Source organism: Triticum urartu, chromosome 7A (assembly GCF_056163025.1).
Source record: "Triticum urartu cultivar PI428250 chromosome 7A, HENAU_Tu73, whole genome shotgun sequence".
Classification (NCBI taxonomy): domain Eukaryota; kingdom Viridiplantae; phylum Streptophyta; class Magnoliopsida; order Poales; family Poaceae; genus Triticum; species Triticum urartu.
Window position 1 is genome coordinate 335,259 of NC_141879.1, and position 21,859 is coordinate 357,117.

Below are 21,859 nucleotides of genomic sequence, written 5' to 3' on the forward strand. Positions count from 1 at the left end.
ATCTCTAGCTTCGGATGGTCGAAGCGGGCAATGACGGCGGCTACGTCGTTTCCTTCTTTGAGGCATCGCCTTGAAGAGTCAGCATACTGCAGTTTGCACGGATCTCTTCGTCATCGGGGACAGTGGACGTTGGGGCGGCGGCTCCGGGTGGTTTCTGATTGTGCGCCGAGATGGCGATCTCGGGAACAATGTGACTGGCAGCTCTATGAGGTGGGGCTCTATCTCGACATTGGTTGGGTGGCATCCTTGTCCCGCTTGGGCGGTAGGGGTGTCGGCTCGGTCAATGCGCCCCAGAGGGCAAGTAGACAGCAAAAAAGACAGATAGATCCAAACTTTGCATGCTACTGACTGCATTCATCATCAGATTTCTTTCCTTTCCTTTCCTGGAGCTTGCAAGCAAGCACAAAGGGATCAATCAGTCTTGTTCCTCTTCTTCTACACTAAAGAATGATGAATTACAACACACACAAAGTTGCGACACGACACCGTAAACTTAATTTCTGTGTCATCCTAATTTAATTGCCGTTTTTCTTCTTTCTCATGTGGATCACGTCCCCGTTCCTTCCCGGGAGCGTCTCATGCTCTCGTCCATGAGCTTGAACGTCTTCTTCACAAGCTTCTGGTCCAGCGCCGTCGTTCTGTAGATCTTGAACACCCGGTCGACACGCTCGGGCTTGCTGCTCTGGAAGTAGACCTCCTCAAACTTCTTCTTCACGAACCTGCACTCAAGTATATTATAAAAGTAAAACACCATACCATAAGAGCAAACTGACTGAAACAAATAATGTATTTTCCTCTCGAATATGCCAAATTTGTTGAGGACTGTGTGCACTCACTCGTAGGCATGCTCCACATCCTGTTTGCCAGGCGCGATTGGCTCATAGTCCTTAAACCACTCGCACACGGTCAAAGGAACCTTTTGTATTTTCCTCTCGAATATGTCAAATTTGTTGAGGAACAGCATGAAGGATGTTTTCTGGACCGATCGAAAGCAACATCACATCAAGTAGACTAGGATCAGAAATACTCCATCAAGAATAGCTTCTTTGCTTTAAAACGGGAAATTTGAGACAGACCTCAAAACATGTTTGCTTTAACACCCAGTCGAACAGCTCCTTGGTCTCCATCATCCTGTTCTGCGTCTCATCCTCAAATAACAACTGATCGTACCTGACAGACAGTAACGGCCTCCAAACATCTATTCATGTATTCATGTACTCAGTGCAGCACAAGAAAATGAGATTGTTGTACTCACTCGCTAATGGCAGCACAAAAGATAACTGCATCAACACCTTCAAAGAGATGAATCCACTTCCTCCTCTCATTCCTTTGACCCCCTACGTCGTACAGCCTGTACACCTCTCCGCCCCTTTTGCTCTCTCCAAGGGGGCTGCATGCACAGACCAAAAAAAACTCTCTTCAGTCTGTCATTCTGTATGTATGTATCTGAGCAGAGCAAAAGATGATATATGCAAACCTAAATTAACCAGATTACCTAAACTGAATTTCTACAACCCCATTTGTCCGCACTCTTGCATGGAGCACATCCTCCTGCAAAGCATCTCGAAATGTTAGCAGAGAAAAAAAATCTGACCATCATTATATCTATCCATCTGATCTGATAACCAGTAAATAAATGTCTCCAGATAAGAATTTGATTGTGGATAATTACAGACCGACCTTTGTTGGTACGTAATCTGCTTCAGCTAATCGGTCCAAATTGTCCATGAAGTAGTGTGCACAGTCAGGAACTTGCAGCACACTTCCACACGAGTAAGTTTCCTACACAGTAGAAAGATGCATTTCTTTATAACTAAGTTGGTTGTTTGACGTCATTCACATCTCTTTACAGAAACCGAAACAAAAACCTGAATGGCTTGATCTTCCCATAATTTTCTCACATCCTGTACGAGTTCTTTGTTAAGCGAAGGGTAATCCAACCTGCCTCCGATTTCTGATAGTTTTTCTCCAATCTCCTGAAGATAGGATAGGAAAATCAAAGGAGCAGAGCAATACATAAAAGGGAAAAGTATTCGACAGTTGGATATGTATTCGAGAATGACAGTGGAAAAGCAGCAAAACACAATACTGCCTGCTTAAAGCAGGGTGTTTGCGGGTCTGAAGAAGTTCATCTAGATCTAGTGCAGCAGAGCTGCAATGCGAGGTCTGAAGAGGTTCGATTGTAGCCCTAGCTACAGTAGTTGTAGTTGTGTAACAAACAGATGATGGTTATCAGTTTGAAATAGAAACTGCTGCTTGCTCTCTGGACAATAATACTGCTTAACAAGGAACTGCTGCTCCAGTTGTAAATTGTAGCAGATGATTGTTATCATGTTGCAAGATATTACATCATGTTGTAAGTTGGACAGGTTTGATTGAACATAGCCTAGCCTAGCTGGTTGTGTAACTGTAATGCTGCTTCAGTTGTAACAGAGCACAGTTATCATGTTGCTGCGAGACATTGGTGTTGCTTATGTCGGAATCCACCAAATGTAACTCTACTACTTACTGAACAAAATAGGATGCACGGACCTGATTATCGGGTAATATCACATATTTTGAAGACTCGGATTCCACTTGGGCAAGCTCTTTAGCTCCATCATATAGTATCTGTGCAAATTCAACTCACTATTACTCAGGGAAAATATGTGCAAAACACACAGGCCCCCATAAGAAGATGATAAAGCTGCCTACATGATCCCCACGAAGCAATAGGAGGAAGAGGGAAAAAAACCATATATATTAAAACACACCCGTTCCAGTAGTAGGAGCATACTTTGATTGTCTGGAACACGTTGGCATGGATGACGGGCGTATAGCCCTTGAGTTCTGCCTCGTCGAAGCCGGTTCGGAAAAGAAGCTTGATCTGAAGATAAACAAACAAACATTCAGTAAACGTAAGGCATCATACTATATTTCCATGGGGCCATGGGGCAGGGAAGGATAATACAATACAATGGAGGGGTTCTTGCCTGTTTAAATATCGTGGACTTTCCTGATTCTCCGGCACCTGAAAAAGACAGAAAGCATCGGCATCCTATTAGGAATCGTTCGGTCCTGATTCTGAAGCAAAGCAGGCTAAAGAAGAGAGCTAACTATCGGGAATTGGTTCAAGTAATGTTTGTTTTCAGTGATCCCCATCATTAATGAGAAAGCTTGCAAAAAAGTTCAAAAATCAAAAACAAAGGAGATACACAAATGAACTTGGTTAGAAAGATATAGTTCAGTGAAGCAGTAAATTCAAATTGTGAAGATAAAATTGAGACTAGCAGGCATAAGAAGAAATGCGTGTAAAAGTTAAAGTGAGTTGGCAGTTTAGTTACCAAGAAGCAAGAGCTTGTGGATGTGCTGGTCCGCCTTTGTCTCGTGCAGAATGCGGCGGTCGATGTCTGCAGACTGTAAAGGTGGATCGAGGTGTGTGTGTGTGTGCATCAGGACAGGACGGGACAGGAGAGGAGGAATTGAATGAAATGAAGAGGTCTAGTAAGTGGTATGGAAAGGATGAGCTTACTCACTCTTGTGTTGTCAGCTGCGTCTGCCTCATTTACTGAGTGAGGTCTGCTGCAGGATGAGCCCATGGTTTGAAGCGCACACGCGAGCATGGACATTACTATTATTATTCTAGAAGACAAGATGTGCGGTCGGTCTCATGCTTCCTTGCTTGCCAATGACCTGAAAGATAAGATGACGGGCAAGTAAGATCCAGAGACCTCTAAATAAAACTACCTAGTTATAGCTTAATAAAAGAGAGAGAGAGAGAGTATTATAGTTGCAGGCAGGCAGGCAGGCAGCACATTGATTGAAGATGGAGGGTTGAGTTGAATGAATCAAGATAAGATGGTTGGTATATATGTGTATGAAGTATGAAGTCATGAATGGTGGTTGGTATGTGTATTTTGGGCCTTACTATATACGTATGCTAGATTCATTCTGAGTGAGCTGCACATTCACATTCACATTCTTTCTGGCAAGGAAGCAAGCAAGCAAGGAAGGAAGGAGGCTTGGTGAATGATACCAATCAATCAATCAATCGTCCCCTTTGCTATGCTATGCTACGGTATGCATGTTATATATAATAAGAAAGAAAAAAGAAGGCAGATGAGATGAGATGAGATGAGATGTAGAAACAAGCTGCGGAACAAATCAAGCAGCATATCCTTTCCTTTCCTTTCATTTCCTTTCCTTTCATTTCCTTTTCTTTCCTTTCCTTGGTACAGTACATTTACAGTGGAGTAGAAACAAATCAAGAAACTAGTAATAAGCAAGCAAAGAAAGATAGAATCCTGGTGATTAGGTAGTGGCTTTGACCTACCAACTGCACGGCGGGCGGGCGGATCTACTCACTGAGCTAGCTAGCTACAACCAACAAGCTGTGTTTTTTATTTATTTATTTATTTTCCGAGTGACGAAAAGAGATGAGAGATAGAATGAATCTGAATCTGAATCTAGGCTGGCTTGCTTGCTGCTCATACATACCTCAATCGAATCCGATCCGATCCAAGAAGGCTCAACCCAATCCAATCCAATCCAATACAAGGGGAGGGGAGGGGAGGGGAGTGGCGGGAGGGGCGGGGTGGAGACGGCAGGGGGGAGCTTCTGGGCGGCGGCGGCGGCGGCGGGTGGTTTGTAGGGAGGGAGGAGGAGAGATTGGTTTGGTAGGTCAGTCAGCGTGAGAGTGAGAGTGAGGAACCAAAGTGGAGTGAGAGATCGAAAGGGAATGAATGCGTGCGTCTCCACTTTGGTTTGGTAGGCAAGACGAAATCCAAATCCAAAATACTACTCCTTTTTCTATGAAAAAAAATGAAACTACTAAAATCACCGTCACCAATAAAAAATTCCCAAACAGAACAAACAAAATCAAATACTACTGTATATATATATATAAACCTTTTAAAAAAACTGAAATTCAGGGTGGTGCTTGTCTTAGAGCATCTCCAGCCGCACCCCAACAGGCCCCCCAAGACGCCGTTTTTTCTGCCGGCGCAAAAAAAAAAACCCAGTCGCGCCCTCAGGACGCCGAATTCCGCCGTTTCGGACCATTTTTTGGCCCGGTGATCCCAGGCCGAACTCAATACACTACGGCGGGGACTTGGGGGCTCCGGCGAAAGTAAAAGTGGCGTGTGGGCCACCACTGTGAGGCGAGAAACGCCTTTTTCCCCGCCCAGATTCGACCCGCACACGGCAGGACGCCACTTCCCCTTTCGCCGCCATGCCGATCCCGGTGCCACCCACCTGCCCACAGCCGCTGCTCCACGGCTAGAAAGGTCATTCCCCTACGAAAAGAGAGGGGTTTCGCCACGACAGTCTCCATCCTGCTCCTGGGCAAGCTTTCCAGGGCTCTGACCACGCAGGTGGGGATAACCGCGGCTGCCCACCCACCACGCTCGCTAGGTGTTCGACGATTTGCTTGTTCAGCAATGGACTCCGACGAGGAGGAGGCGTTCGCAGCTCTGATGGAGGAGCTAATTTGCGCCGAATTTGGGCCTAATTTGCGCCGAACTTGGGCTGAACTTGACGGTTGGGGGGCGAACTTGAGGGGCTGCTGGGAACCCGAGCACCCCCATGCCGAAAATATAGCTGGTAAGCCCCCAAGAGGCGCTATTTCAAGCTCTTGGGGGCCGAACGGTTGGAGATGCTCTTACCCTGGAGCCCACCTCATCTGTTTCCAGACACTGTTGGCGGTCGATGCTTGAAGCTCTCCCCTTGGCTATCTTACAGGGCTGGAAGCTAGCTAGCTGCCAGAGGTGAGTCAATTCAATAAAGCTTGTAGGATCGGAAGACTTCAAAGATGTGGTGGCTCCATCTCCCCTCTCGTTTCTCTCATCGTCCTTGTTTGACAAAAAGGGGGCAGCGGCACTAATCCTTCATCGATATGGTGTATTGCGTGTCGTGCAAGCTGTCGGCGGGATGTTCCTTCTTCATCAGATGCACAATGCCAAACCTAGTCACCAAAGCCGCAGATTCAACCATCACATGTGTGGCTGCAAAGTGTGAGGGTTGGTCGTCGGCAGGTAAGGGGTCTTACACCGACCCCCCCCCCCCCCCATCTCCTCTTACTCAACATCCAAGTATAGGAGGCCCCAACCTCCTTCCTACAATTTCCATTTCTTTCTCGGCTGGCTTTGGTGGCTAGGGTTGGCATATTCAGGGTTGGTCTAGATGTGTTGACAAGGTGAAGTCAATCGGTCTCGCTGAGGTTGGCATCTCTGCCATGGTCGGCTGCAATACCTGGACCCGACTACATTTTAACAATTTTGTTCGTGGTTCTGTGTGCAAGTTCAAAAGACTTGTCTGTAATTCTTATTCTCCTTTGTTAACATGTTGGGGGATATGTCTTGTGATCTTTAGTTTGTTCATGGTTCCTTTCGAAGAAAGATGACTGGTATTGACATAGTCGTGAGAGACAATGGTACCACCAATTCGTGGGTCATGTAGAATTGGTGATTCCAACACAAGATCAGTCGTAACACACTTTCGGCGCATAACAGCGAATATGCCATGGATCGATCACGTTATGCGCGACATCAAAAGCTCATCGCCACACAACAAAAATATGCATACATACCATTGAAAGCATCACATCAAAAATTTGAATGCACGTGATAGAACCTCAGTATATGATGCATCGAGAGTGACCTTCTATCCTTACCCCTACTTTTTGCTTAAATAGATGTAGACGATTATAAGCTTGGGAAACAAAAAAATGAGAGAGAGAGAGAGAGAGAGATGAAAACAAACCTGATGACCAGAAAATAATTGGACAAGAAAAACCTCAGGATGATGCATTGAGAGCGTCATCCTGCCTTATCTTGTGCTTTTGTGCTTAAATGGATGCATGCTTTTTGTAAGTTTGACAACAAAATAGTGCGAGAGAGCTGAAATCAACCATGGCGATGAAAAGTGGACAACAAAGGTCAGTCGTAACGAGCTTTCGGCGTGTAAATACGAATATGCCATGGATTGATCACGTTATGCGTGGCAATAAAAGCTCATTGACACAACAAATAGATACATATCATTGAAAGCGTCACATCGAGATTTCTATTTAATGCACACGATACAACCATAAGATATGATGCATTGTGAGCACCTTAATATCGTTATCTTGTGTTTTGTGCTTAAGCAATTTATAGATGCAGTGGTTTATAAGTTTGGGAAACAAAAAAGTTTATGTATGAGAGAGGGAGAGAGAGAGAGTTCAAACAATCATTAGAGACGAAGGGGAAAAGTGGAGAGGAAAAAATGATGTGTTTGGGTGAGTGACCCCGTGGTGTCTTGTTGCTTGTTGCTTCCTCTCCCCTCCCTCTCATCTCGGACAGAAAGAAAGCAGAAGAGAAAGGTAAAGTGTTGACATGGTTGAAGGACTTGTTTGTAATGTTATCTTTCTTTGGTTGTCATGCTTTGGGGATGTGTTGTGATCTTCGTTTGTTCACAATCACTTATGTAAAAAAGGATTTTTGCCGACATAGTCATGAGAGACGACGGTATCACCGATTAGCGTGTGATGTACAACCAGCGATGGATGCCAACACAAGATGATTCATTAGACACTTCAGGCGCATAAAAGCGAATATGCCACGGATCAATCATATTATGGGCGGCAATAAAAGCTTATTGACAAAATAAGTAGACCAACCATCACATCAAAATTCCCATTTAATGCACGTGATATAACCTCAAGATACCATGCACTAAGAGTGTCCTTGTACCTTAGCTTGTGCTTTTGTGCTTAAATAGACAACAAAAGTAGTACCAGAGAGTTGAAAACGACCATGACAAGGAAAAAGTGGACAACAAGGTCAATGGTAACGTGTTTTCGGCGCGTAAATGCGAATATGCCACGAATCGATCACATCATGGACACAACAAATAGATACATGCCATTGGTAACATCACATCAAAGTTTCCATTAAATGCCTGCTATGCAACCTTAAAACATGATGCATCGAGACCGCCTTTATGTCGTTATCTTTTACTTTATTCTCAAATAGATGCAGGGGTTTGTAAGTTTTGGGAAACAAAAAAAGTGAGTGAGAGAGAGAGAGAGTTGAAAACAACAAGCAAAGAGTGGACAAAGGAAACCATCACCAAGTGTTTGGGTGGTGCGGTGTTGCAATACCTGGACCCAACTACATTTTAACTTTTTTTTTCCAATGTCCCGTGTGCACGTTTGAAGGACATGTGTGTACTCTCAATTTCGCTTGATTGACAAACGTGTTCTTTGTTGTGATCTTCAATTTGTTCACGGTCGCTTTGTAAATAAATGATTGTTACTGGCATGGCCATAAGTGACGGTAGTACCACCGGTGAACAGGTGATGTAGAACCGAAGATGCCAACTAAGATACAGCTAATCATAATGCGCATTTGACACATGAATACAAATATTTCATTGACTAATCATGTTAGATGTGGCAATAAAAGCTTCTAGACACTTGAAGATAGATATGGAGCACTGAAAGCATGACATGGAGATTTTCATTTAATCCTTGCATTCCAACCTTATATAAATATATGGTGGATTTGTGAGTGTGTGCTTAAATAGATGGAGGGGTTTATAAGTTTGGCAACAAAACAGTGTGCGAGGGTTGGAAACGACCACGACGGGAAAAAAATGGTCAACAGAGACAAGCCGTAACGCACTTTGGACGCATTAATTAGTACAAATACGCCAGGGAGGACCGTGACATTATGCGCGGCAATAAAAGCTCATGGACACAACAAGTAGATACCACCAACAATCGGAAGCGTAAACATCGAGATTTTCATTTAATGCACGCGATACAACCTAAAGATACATACGAGGCATCCAGCATCATTATCTCCTACTTTGTGCTCTAATAGATAGATTGTAGATGCAGGCAGGGGTTTGTAAGTTTTGGGAAACCAAAAAGTTTTATTTTAATTTTTTTGAGAAATTGGGAAACCAAAAAGTGAGAGAGGGTTGAGAGTTGAAAAGGGGAGTAGAAAAACCATCCATCACCATTCACCACTGTCTTTCTTGCTCTGCTTCCCCTCTCCTCTCCTCTCTGCTCTGCTCCCGGACGGTCAGTCAGAAAGAAAGAAAAGCAGAGTAGGAGGAGAAAGGAAAAGTCTTTAGCCAGCGATGACGACCGCGGCGGGGTCGGAGTCGTCGTCCTCCTCGACCCCGGCGACGGCGGCGGCGGTGCTGCCGGTGGGGTTCCGGTTCCGTCCGACGGACGAGGAGCTGGTGCGGCACTACCTCAAGGCCAAGATCGCGGGGCGGGCGCACCCGGACCTGCTGGCGATCCCGGACGTGGACCTGGCGGCGGTGGAGCCGTGGGACCTGCCCGCCCGCTCCGTCATCAAGTCGGACGACCCCGAGTGGTTCTTCTTCGCCCGCCGCGACCGCCCCAAGTACCCCGGCAAGTCCTCCCGCTCCTGCCGCTCCACCGCCGCCGGATACTGGAAGGCCACCGGCAAGGACCGCCTCATCCGGGCGCCCGGCCCCGGCGGCTGCAGGGGGAAGGGCGCCCTCATCGGCGTGAAGAAGACCCTGGTGTTCCACCGCGGCCGCGCCCCACGCGGCGCACGCACCCCGTGGATCATGCACGAGTACACCGCCACCGACCCAAACCCCCAATCCCAATCCCAGTCCCAATCCCAATCTCAATCTGCAGGCCCCCAAAATGTAACCTTCCTCTTGTTTTCCCCTTCCTCCCTCTTGTTCTCCTCTGCTCGGCTTCCATTGGTTTGATTTGATTTCAGCTTGAATAAGTAGAGTAGAGTAATTCTTTCTTTCTTTCTTTCTTTCTTTCTGCCATGCCATGGATGCCAATGTGTTACCTAGCTTGCTTATTGGCAGTAAGTAGTAGTACCTAGAACAAATCAGATAGATACCAATGTGTTAGGGTTGCAGTGAGTCAGTCAGTCAGTCAGGCAGGCAGGCACATATAAGTTACTAACTGGGTTGGACTAGTCAAATCTGCAGATAGATAGATACTCTGCCTCTTGTAGCATCTCATTCAGTTGCTTGTTTCTCAATTATATATACGTACTACCTAGTGTGGATATGAATGTGCTAGCTAGCTTATGCAGGAACAATTTGCAGTCAATCACCACACCACACATATATAGCTCGGTTGTTGACAGGATTTGAACACTAGGAGGACATGGCATACTTGTTGGCAGGATGAATATGAATATGTTGTGTTCAAAATATCTTCTTCTTGTTTCTTTCTTTCTTTCTTTCTTCTATGAATATGAATGCCCTAGCTAGCTAGCTTAGCAGCACCGTTTGCAGTCAGTAAGGTGTAGCTCACTCTATTTTTGGGCCAATTCTGCCTGCCATAACAATAGGACAGGGCATACTTGCAAGATGATGAAAGCATGTATAATTGTGCAGTCTATCAGTCAGTCCCTAGTTGGTGTCTGTGTCGTTCGTACGCTCTATGTCGCTCGTCAAGTCACTACTTGGTGCAATAGGAATGGCCTGTATACTTTGTGGTTTACACCTTTTCTTTACTTCTGAAATAACTTCTTCATTAAAGAAAAGACCATCATTGTGCACTCAGTCAGTCAGTACCATTGCCTCGTTCACTTCTTGACAAAATCTTTTGTCAACTTGTCATAACACTAGGACTGTACATACATACATATTTGCGAGCTGATGAAACCATGTATATATCACTCGATGACTGTCTTGTTGATTTGTTTCTTCAGGATAGCTTTGTTCTGTACCGCCTGTTCAACAAGCAGGATGAAGAGACCCCGGCCCCCGTTTCAGAACCCCCGTCCACGTCGCCTCCAGCCAATCCGCCGCTACAGCAAGCCGACGACACGGCCAGCGCCTCCATGGTGGAAGACAAGGCCTCGCCATCTGATTCGAGCCAGCTGACCCCGACCAATGCAACCACCGACCACACCTCCACTGCCCATCTTCTTGCAGCCGCCGGTGACGCAGAGCAGATAGCGGATCAGGTAAATTGCTGCTTTTCTTTCCCTTTCATGCATTATATTATATTATATTATATTTTCAGCCTCTTCTCCTGTCTTTCAGTTGACTGAGAAATGTGTGTGTCTTTTCTTATCCATAAATTAAATTGCAGGATGCTGCTTATCTGAATATGTTGGCCCAGCTTCCTGCAATCAGCTCCCCGATGCGTCCTTACACGGATCTCCCTTTTGTCGGCAACATGGGTGATGAGCAGGAAGACTTCTCGATGTATCTGAACAACATCATAGGTGAGCAGGATGTGCAAGCCATGTTGCCCAATCCAGCCGATGACGAAACGGGCGTGTCCAATCCTACAGGCTCATGGACTCCTTATCCCCAAGATATGTTGGACATGATAAATTCAATTGGCCCTATGGGAGCAGCACCTTGGACGCAGCAGCAGCAGCAGGCCACAGCTCCAGTAGAGTTGATGGACCCACAACAAGGGATTGCGGCAAGGAGGATCCGGCTTGCGTACGCTGTTGAGAGGGCATCGGCGTCTCAGCCTATATTAGCTTGTCACTCGGAAAGCGAAGAAGGTGAGGGCGAATCAGCTGGCTGTAGCACAGAAAGTTCATCCAACAACCATGAGGAGGAGGATCATGTCAATGATGCACTTTTCCAAACCATGGTATGTATGGTTCTTCTGACTAATTACCTTGAGTTATGCTTGAAAAAAGACTTGGAGCAAGTCTACTTAGTAGTATTTAATTTACTCATCATAATATGTCTTGCTTAGGCTGGAGATCTGATGCATAACATCACTCCTGCTCAAGCGCTACTGGTTTCTTGGGTGGAAGTTGCAGACAAGCTCCAGCATCTATCATTCAATGGTACGTACGTAATAAGCCTTCTTCAGTTTTGAAAGAGAAAGGGGATAGCTCAGTGCCCGTATCGTGAGCTGTGGCTAAGCCGAGCTGTTTGGTAAATTTGCTGCCGTGCAGATGACAGCATATTGGAAGAAGAAGATGCCAAGCCGAGTCGTGGAGCCGGTCTGAAGCAGAGGGTGAAGCAGGACTCGGGTCGAAACGGGCATGACCCGGACGGACTCCTGCGCAACAGTGCCTACTTGCCTGGCCCTGGAGATTCATTTTCAGAAACAGCGAGACGGCGGAGGTCCCTCTGGCTGGCGCTCCTGGTGATGGCCATCCCCCTCTGCTTGTGCTTGTATTGGTTGGTGTCTGGAGGTCACTGAGCTACCGGCCGGTGTAAGCTAAACTAAACGGTTCCTCTTCCTCATCGTTCTTCGTTGGTAGGCTCTCTCTCTATATATACTTGTGTTGGTGTTGCTGGTGTGGTGTATATACTTGACTTGGTGTCTGTGTGTGTGTGTTAAGTAAGTAACTTTAGGCTGTCTCTACCGTAATGTAGCCATCCCATTGACATGACATGTTGGAGAGAGAAATCGACTTACAAACTCTATTGTCTATGCAAGCAAGCAAATGAATGAATGAATGAATGGATGATTGAGTTATGTTAGCAACTCCATATAAATATATGTGAGTGCAGTACAATGCAGTGCATCTCAAGTTGAGTTTCTGAATCCTCACAGCTTCATTTTTGCCTCAAGTTGTTCAGTTTCAGTGATAAGTCCTGCAGGAGTGACTGATCTGAATGTTGATCAGATCCAAACTCAGTTGATTCTTTTCTTTCGATAAAGTGCATTGCGTTACATTACATATGCTTGAGGGACAGTCCAACACCCCGAAACAAACAAATGCCGACTCTAGCTAGCGTTGGACACAATGACCAAATTGCGGATGCTCTGACAACAGCAAAGAACACCTGCATGAGGATTCAGAAACAGTGGCGGGGCCAAGCCTCCCGATGTGATGTGAGAGGGTAGCACAATTTCAACCACTGGAGCATTTGGCTTCAGAAAAGGAGCTACGGATAGTAACAATTTATTAGTTTGGTAATTTTAGGATTTATTAAAATCAAAAGCTTAATGAGACGACACTTAGTAATGCCTCATAAGATGAAATATATGCGTATCTTAATACTGTACAGTACTATTTTGAATGCTTTATAAATTATTGCAAAACTCAAACAAAATACAACAAAATGAGTATCAATACCCTTGCCTGAATCTTATAATAATTATCCGTTGCGACACCTACGTCGCCCCTCGCCTCCCTGACGTCCGCCGCTGTGTGGTTGATGGCCGCGCCGAGGCACACTCTGCTGCACTTGAAGAATGTCACATGAAACATAGCCAAGACGTCGTCAAGGCCGCCAGCGTCGGCCGAGGGGACAAGCGTTCGCTGCAGCTTGTCCGAGGGGCGAAGTCGCCAAGGACATCGGTATGATGATAAAGATACAATAAGTGGGCACACGTTAAAATTCTCAATAATTATTCAGCAAACCATACACCGGATTGATTATGAAAAAGGAGATACATTGCACAATAACTCTGAAAATCTAAACATGACCATGGTCACCTATAATAAAATATACGTCCATATCTAGAAATTTTTATGCTTCCACTCTTCCACATTATTAATGTCACCAATCACAAACTTATTATAAGAGGATGGAATATATAGAATTCAACACCGTTGATGTAATTTATAGTTTATACTTCTTCATGTATTCACGGAATATGACTTGGTCATAAATGGGCTTATTGTCTTCTGATAAAAGCTCCTTTATCGGCCCATATGGCCTATCAAGATCATCAGTGCTTAGAAAGCATGCAATTGAGATAAGTGGCTCTACAGTTGGTCTTAGCAGAACTCGGTGCTCCACGCTCTTGAACTTCCCGTTTGTAATAATCTGCACAATTGCAAAAAGGACAAATAAGAATTGGATTTCAAACAATCCATCATAGAGATCAATGATGGTGTATGGTATTATGGTGAGTAACAACATATTTTTTAGTTAACTATAGTTTAATTTATTAAACATTATTGTTTATGACAAATTTTATGACAAACAAAATATTGCAAATTTATCACGAATAAAATGATTTTGTATGATAATTAAATTATTCTTCAAATTTAGAATTGTGTCAAAACTGTCCTTCAATCTTAAATAACAAATAAAGATCAATTTACAAAAATTCACATCGACAACTAGAATACAAATATGTATGTGCTTGGTCCAATATCAATTGGTAATGTCATTTCTTATCAAAATTTATATATTTACTAATAGTTTAGAGTTTACACACCATTTTAATATAATTTTAAAATTAAATACTAGAACTTGAGACAATGAGAGATTGGGGAATATACTGTATTCACTCTTATATATTTTTCTGAAACTTATCACTGCAGGGTAAAACCGCTATCCAGCTTTGTATATTATAGCTCTACTATTAGAAAGAGAAACGTACAGGTTTCACAAAAAGTGCTGGTACCCATAAATATGCCTATACAAATATAATTGTATACTAACAATAATAATAAACTATTTAAATATAATTTATAGATGAATATTGTAAGCACAAGCATAGAAGATAAGATAGTTATTAATTTATGACCGTAATTAAAAAAATTATATACTAAAATAATAAAAAAATATTTTCCAAATGAGTGAATGTATAAAAAATATATAATTAATGTATAGCAATTTGGTTAGCTGAAAGTGTGACAGTACCTGCATCATGTCAGCAATATTGGCCAGCAACGCACCCTTGACCGGAGGAACATCAATCCAAACACCTTGATGAAGAATTTGAAGGCCGCCGACGCTATCTTGGAGGAGCAAGGTCAGTATGCTTGGTCCCACCCATGGTCAAATGTGGCTCGGGACATATCGGGAAATAGTGACACGCCATAGACCTTGCATTGAAGCATTTTGTGCCTGCTAGATAATCACTTGCAAGACCTAAAGCTTCCGAAAATAACTCAGACAACTTCATCACAACTCCATCGATGCCTTCCATGTACTCCCTCACTTCTTCTCTGTACACTTCCACAATAATGTTATCAAAAATATAATTTTATCTCACGAAAGCACCCTTAACATGCATGGGATAACTAATTAGAAAGTTAGTGTGTGAAGTTAATTATACATTATATAGTGGAGGGATGACCTGCAGATTTGTGGTATTGCTTCAAAGCTTTCGGGGTCTTGTAGAGCCTTGCAAGATAAGGTATCTCTCCAGTCGGCCGGAGTTGCTGCGCTGAGATCTCCATGAAAGCTGAAGAAGTTAACCTTGCGAGCAAAGTCGCGCGAGTACCACTTTGCTTTCTCCTCCTGAGGAAGCTCATGGAAAGCTCGGACTCCTCTCTGGATTCCCTCCATGACATGGAGAGGAATCCCATGATTCACCAGCTGAAAGAAGCCCCATGACTCTGCCGCGCTCCTTATCTCCTCCACGACCCACTTTCGGCTCTCCGGGGAATCAAACCCGGTGAGATCAATCACGGGGAACTGAAGGCCGCGAATCTTGTGAAGATGATCGTCTTCTTCTTCAGGGAGTGAATAGCTGAGGAGATTCTCTGGAGGGTGTATGAACATGGAGGGAAGCTTGGTGACACCGGCGTCGACGAGGCCTTTGACGCCGGCTTTGCTCTCGTGGAAGGCTTTGATCTCCATCTCACGCTGGCTGTGATCCACCACAACTGAGGATGCCATGGTTTGCTTGTTTGTTTAAGCAACAACAAGTTTGCTTGCAGGTGGTTTAGATTGCTCTCGTGTTCTCCTCTATTTATATGTAGGCGGAATAGGAACAGGTTTTGATTTGCTTACCAGTTTATTTGAGAGAATTAATTAATGTTTTGAAGATAGATGAGTGAGACGTGTTTACAAACAAAGTTGAGTGTTTGAAAGGGACGGCTCTGTTAATTTCTACCTACACCTACTCACGCCCCAACAATCTGTGTGCAATAATTTTTCTTTTACTTGTCTTTGAAGGCCTTGGCTGAAGGAGATCGATCGACATCAAGATATTGACTAACCCTGCTGCCTGTTTGGTCTGATTTTCAAGCAAGGGTACCTAGTATTCAACAATACTGTACAAACACAGCTCGTCTGTGGCTCTACTCTACTTGAAGATTCAACAATTTCCTTTTTCTTCTACACCAACCAGACACCCAGCGAGGAACGACGGGAGAGGAGCTCTAGTCCCCCCCCCCTCCCCCCCACGGCTCCCGCGTCGTCCTCCTTGGGCGACTCGGGGGCGACGAGGGTTTCCCCCCGGCGCCGCCACCCCCTCCCCTTGCCGCCACCAGAGGTACGCCAGCCTAGGAGGCTGCCGATGAAGGTGGCGGCGAGGCTCCCCGTCGCTTCGTCCCTTGGTGAAGGACCCTGGACGCCGGGGCGGCGGCCCCTGACGGTGAGGCGGCGCCACCTTTGCGGCAGGTGGCGGGCGCGGGATGCGGCGGACGGCCTCCTCGTCAGCTTGGGCAGCGAGGAGCCGGCAAGAGGTTGTCGCGGCGTGGGCTTCTTCCACTCCAGATCTGAAGGTCGTGCTTCTCTCCTCCTCTGCTCCACTCCCCCTTTGGCGTGTCCGATCTGTGGCTTTGGCTATCAGATCCGGTGCTGGCGGTGTGATGGTGGTATAGGTCTGCGTCTGGGATAATCCCTTGGCCGGTCCTCCGGCCACGGCGGCGACGGCGCGTGCGCGCGTGGTTTTTCTCCCTGGAGGCACCGCTGAGGACCTGTTCTATCCACCCCCATCCCAGATCCCGGGTGAAAGCCCAAAACCCGTCCCAGGTTGGGCAGCGGCGGCGCCCTGCGCGTCGTTCTCTTCTTGGAGACACCGCCTGGGGCTCTCTGGTTCTTCGGGAGAGTGGCTGTGAGGTTGGAGAGCGCTCCTTGGCGAGCCCAAGGGGTGATTTTTTTTTGTGTAGGGTGTGTGCTCCTGCAGGTGTATGCCTCGACGGAGTGATGCTCTGCGGCGGCAAGGTCGTGGTGTGTCATGGTGGCTCTGCTCCTGAGCCGGGTCGTAGGGGGATAGGGTTCCTCTTCCCGTTGACAGCTCCACGACGCGCACCGCAGATGCCTCTCCCCTTGTGCGGACACTGGAGCGACACCTAGTGCTTCCAACTTTCGCCCCTGATGCTCTGTAGTGCTTCTTCGACGATCCTCCCGGCAACTTTCCTTCTATTTCTCGGCGTCCAAGGAAGGTGGCAGTGCAGCGGATGTGGTGTGTCTTCGGTGTGGCGAGGACCGATAGTTTTCTTGCTCTGGTGTGTCGGCCGGCGCTTGCTCTAACTCTCGGGTGAGCTCCCAACGATCCGATGGTGCGGCGCCTTCGAGCCTAGGCGAGAGGATAGGGTTCCTCTTCGGCGTTGGAAGACAGGTGCTCGTTTTGTTCGATGCTCCATGGTCAGGCGACCCTCGGTGCTTCCATGCTACTGACTGATCCTCGATGCTACTTTGTTTTCCTGTCTTTGGTCCCGGGGTGCAGCGGACTTCAACATTACTTGCAGGATTTTCTCGTGTATTTTCTAGGTGCGCAGTAGTGTGCGTTGCATTGTAAGTTGCTCAGTCAGCTCCCATGTATCTTTCGGTCGCTCATGCTTGGTGGCCTTGTGTAATCCTAGCCGGTTGATGGCTTTGTTAATTCAAAGCCGGGCTCTTCTTGAGCCTTCGTTCCAAAAAAAAAACCCAGACACCCAGCGAGTGGTCGGAGGCCGTGCGGCTCCCTCTCCGAGTGAGGGGCCGGGTGCTGCCTGCTGACACAACGGATCCGATCGGAAGGGCTGGATGCTGTAACAGTTTGCTACAAAACGGTGTGAAACAGTCTGCTAGTGTCATCACGTTGCACGCAGCATGCGTATTTTTTTCAGAACCCGCTGATTTAACCGAATTCCCTCGAAGTACTCTCCTCCTGCCAAAGGAGGATGACCTCCGGCCTCTTAGCCTCTGCATCCGAGAGATACAATGCTGCTCCTCCTGCCAACCTCCACACTGTCGCAGCTGCTGGAGCTACACGGAGCCCACCACCCACAACATCTTTCCCCCGAACACCTGAGCCTCCCAAGACGGCGCCTCCATGGAGGGTACGACGCGCAGAACGCCGCCGCCCCAAACCAGGCGGAATTTTGGACCTTCGTTCGGAGGTGGATAGGAGGGACCTCGGCTTCGCCTCCATGGCGGGTAACGACGTCGAGGGACATTTCCCTTGCCAGGCCGAACCAGCCGACCAAAGTTTCCTTCGGTCCGTATCCTATACCACCAAACCTCCATTTGCTCCTGATCCGGCAGCGAGCCGTGAACCGAAACCTACAAAGATGAAAGTGCCATGGGGCTCAATCCACCAGGAAGGATGATCGAGAAGAATAGCCATTGTAGATCATCCAGGCGCCAAATCCATCATCCCACGTGGCCCTCATGTCTGAACTTGGCCCGTACATTATCATCTTCGTGTTGGTCGGATATAGAAGAGTGAATTGACTTGGGATGGTTTTGTGTAACTGCCCTGCCCTGCCCTCAAGAATATATATCATCGGTATGCACCTTTAATGTTCTCAACTTTGCAAACAACATAGTATATCTTTCAGTTTAGTGTGAATTAGCTTGTGCATTTTTCAAGGCATGCTCAGTTATGTCACTCTCTTTCTTGCGTAAACATTTTTGGTACTCATCATCCTTGTTTATGATTCCTGGATGATCTAGCTCAAGTTTGAACCTCAAACTTGAGATGGGTTGTGATGGGATGAGGATGGATTCGCCACCTCCTTCGACATAGAACTTTACTGCTGCCGAACTGTCGATTTTATTGTTTCTTTTGTAAGACCGATGATCTTTGGCCGTGTGCAACTTAGCTATGCATAGGCCGAGTGTTGCTCATCATGGAGAATGAGTTTTGGAACTCCTTGAGAATGAGTTCTTTTAGCAGTGCTTTCTGTTTTTTTTGCGGAGCTCCTTCTTTTGAGATGATCATCCACTTGAGAACGAGTTTCTTTTAGCAGTGCTTTCTGTTTTTTGCTTCTTGGTTTGGAACTTGCGTTCTTTGGGTATGTTTCATTAGCCCTTTCGTTGCTTGTTTTAAGCACCCTGGCCTGCAGGTAGATACATACAAGAGAGCAGAATTCTGAATAGGCAAATGAGCTTACTACCAGGAATACATAATTGAACAGATGACCAAATGAGCATTCCCTACCTTGGCATGGCACTATATAATTAAGATGAAGCTTTGCTGTCAGGTGGGTTCAGTTGGTCATCTTGTGTGGTGGTCGGGATGCAAGTGGCTTCAAAGGTACTGGATAAATAGGGTTCTGTTTTCATCTCAATTACTCCAACTAGATGATGCCCTGTGTGTTTCTGCGGTAACGCTGTTAAATAAATGCATAAATAGTTGCTGCCAATAACTAAATCAAATGAAAAGAAAATATAATCTTGAATAAATAAATAAAGTATCTAAAAAAACTTTTGGATTACAGTTACAGATGTCATTTCGAAGAAAAATGTTAAGGATGACTAACATGCATGTATGATGTGGCAACCTTACATTCATAGACCACTATAAGAAATCTGTTAATACGTGACAGTTCCAATCCGTCACCGACCTGCACAAAACTGTCATGCAGAGGCATACGTGACGGAATTGAAATCCGTCATGTATATTGCGTCATAATTTGACCACTGCACGCTCCATGACGGACCATCCTAAACCGTCACGACCCATGACGGTTCTTAGCCGTCATGGATGGCAGTTAACTGACTTGCACATGACGGCATTAACTTGTCTACCACGTCATAATCTAACATGGATCCGACGTGGCAGCCCATGTAGTAATCAGCCCACCAAATTTGTTGGCCCACTAAACTTCTGCCCAGTCCAAGAGTGTTGGCACATATAGTAATTAACCCAATTATGAGAATTTAGGCCCATTTAGGTACAACCCACTAATTTCAATCCAGGAGATTAGTCCACTTAACGTTTCTCTTGTCCATGGAAATTTAAGCAAATAATAATTTGATAGAAAATATATACTCATGTCATTCAAAACAAAAATACGTAAACACACTAGAAAATACATGTGCATGAGCAAAACAAAAATGACAATTTTTTAATTTTACAAGCATATCTCGAAGAACACTATGCTACTCTACAATCAGCACCGCCCCCATCAAGCAAGGCCCAACGCTCGTCGGACATGAATCATGGGTCATCCCACATTCCTGGCCGTTAGATCCACCCATCCACACCAAAGTCTTTAGAACACATGTCTTCGTTGTTGAAGATGCTGCCATAAAACAATATCTGCCACATGATGAAAAATATGTCACAATATAAAATATTACAGCCAGTAGGTTAAACTAGAAGTAACTTACTACTCCCTTCGTTCCTAAATATAAGTCTTTTTAGATATTCGAATATGGACTACATACGAACGAATATAGTTGTATTTTAAAGTGTAGATTCACTCATTTTGCTCCGTATGTGGTCCATATTAAAATTTCTAAAAAGCCTTACATTTAGGAAGGAAGGGAGTACACATTATCAAGTCCTATATTTTTTTCACTCCCACGATGCAATAGTGCAACAAAATCAATCGTGTGAAAAGAAACAACTGATGGTAACAAAAAGGAATGATGAGCATACATGTCAATGGATTTGGTAGTATACTCCACTGTGCTTATTTGACATGAAGTTCCAGGCTATCACTACACTAAATCTGAATCATGCTATGAAAACATTCTGAAATTTCCTACGATGCAGTCTCTCAGGTGCTGCGAAATATAAAGTATGTGAAACTCTGAAAAAGTATGAAAGGAAAGTCAAGAGAAGGCGCTTTTGTACCCACTATAAGAAATAAATAACATAAGCAATACTTTTTATTCTAGTAATGAAGGCAAACATCAAAACAGAAAGGAAATAAACTCTTTTTCATCTTAACTAGGTAATTGCACATGTGTTGCAACGGGGACAAATACATTTTAGGAGCATTGCCAACTTTTTTAAGTTTAGATTTCAAGTTTCTTATCTTCTTGTCATATATAGCACTTAATTCGCCTCACTTCACATGTCTTTCTTCATTTTATTAACTGTGACTAGTTGACTAAATATTGTTTGGTAGACCCCCCTTCACAAAACGTATAAAGGGTAATATAGACCTTTGTCAAATCGTATCTAGTTTCGTATGTATGATGGGTAACACGTCCATACATACGTCATCGAAGTACTCCTCCGGCCTGGGCCGGCCCACTAACACCCTTTTGTTCTCTTCTATTAAAGTTCAAAAAATACGCAAAAACCTACCTTCGAACCAACAGGCCACCTTGACTCCTGTGATCATTATGATATGACACTGCTCTTAGTTAAAAACCGGCTGCCCATCAGACTATAGAGGTTTAATATTTTAATATGGCCCACACATGATTTGTTGGTTTGGATCATCGATCCTTAATTCATTGCTTTAGTTGATCGTTTCGCTAAACACGTCCACTACATATGCACCCTCTCGTTGCTTTCTAATTTAGTGCTTCCTGATTGAACGTACGCTTCAACATATGGTAGATTTATAGTATTTGAAAAAAGAAAGATTTATAGTACTTGACCATTAGCCGGAAATTGCTTCCCATAAATCACGCCAAATTTCATTTATTATAAAAAATCTAGTAAGTTGTGATTGGCTTCACACATACAAATATAAGAGAATAATTTGAGGGACGTGGAGTAGCTGCTCCTAAGCTCAAATGCACCCTGATGAACAGTAAATCAAAAACAAAGTAAAAATGTTATGAGTTTTCTTTCTAAACTTTGACAAATGCTCTATATGCTTGCCATAGTTCAGCACAAAATGACAATACTGGAAACCGTGGCAAAAAAAATCAATGCTCCAAAAATGCTAGTTTTATAAACATTTTGAAGTACTAATTTTGTTTTTTTGCCACGACTTCCACGAATGTCATTTCGTGCTCAAATTTTGCAGGCATGCAAAAATTTGTCAAAGTTCACAACCAAAAAAATCAGATTTTTTTTATTTTGTTTACTAATTTT

The 21,859-nt window shown here is 44.8% G+C and overlaps 1 protein-coding gene and 2 pseudogenes across 2 annotated transcripts; 1 reads left to right on the forward strand and 2 right to left on the reverse strand.

Annotated features, from left to right (window-relative positions):
- Nucleotides 1-324: 324 nt before the first annotated feature.
- LOC125522213 (G protein alpha subunit 1) lies at nt 325-4,732 on the reverse strand. Its single transcript, XM_048687300.2, has 13 exons — nt 4,477-4,732; nt 3,516-3,672; nt 3,324-3,396; nt 2,973-3,010; nt 2,777-2,866; nt 2,533-2,610; nt 1,869-1,976; nt 1,681-1,782; nt 1,496-1,551; nt 1,256-1,390; nt 1,077-1,170; nt 837-976; nt 325-719 (listed from the first exon to the last, which is right to left on the reverse strand). The coding sequence occupies exons 2-13, from the start codon at nt 3,606-3,608 to the stop codon at nt 548-550; spliced, it is 1,179 nt and encodes a 392-aa protein (XP_048543257.2). The 5' UTR covers nt 3,609-3,672; nt 4,477-4,732; the 3' UTR covers nt 325-547.
- A 4,249-nt stretch (nt 4,733-8,981) lies between these two features.
- Nucleotides 8,982-12,430, forward strand: LOC125521561 (uncharacterized; annotated as a pseudogene). Its single transcript, XR_015610864.1, has 5 exons — nt 8,982-9,651; nt 10,683-10,940; nt 11,069-11,587; nt 11,696-11,789; nt 11,901-12,430. The product of XR_015610864.1 is annotated as an uncharacterized LOC125521561 (transcript).
- Nucleotides 12,431-13,346: 916 nt separating this feature from the next.
- On the reverse strand, nt 13,347-15,548 carry LOC125529864 (1-aminocyclopropane-1-carboxylate oxidase homolog 1-like; annotated as a pseudogene).
- Between the last annotated feature and the right edge of the window lie 6,311 nt (nt 15,549-21,859).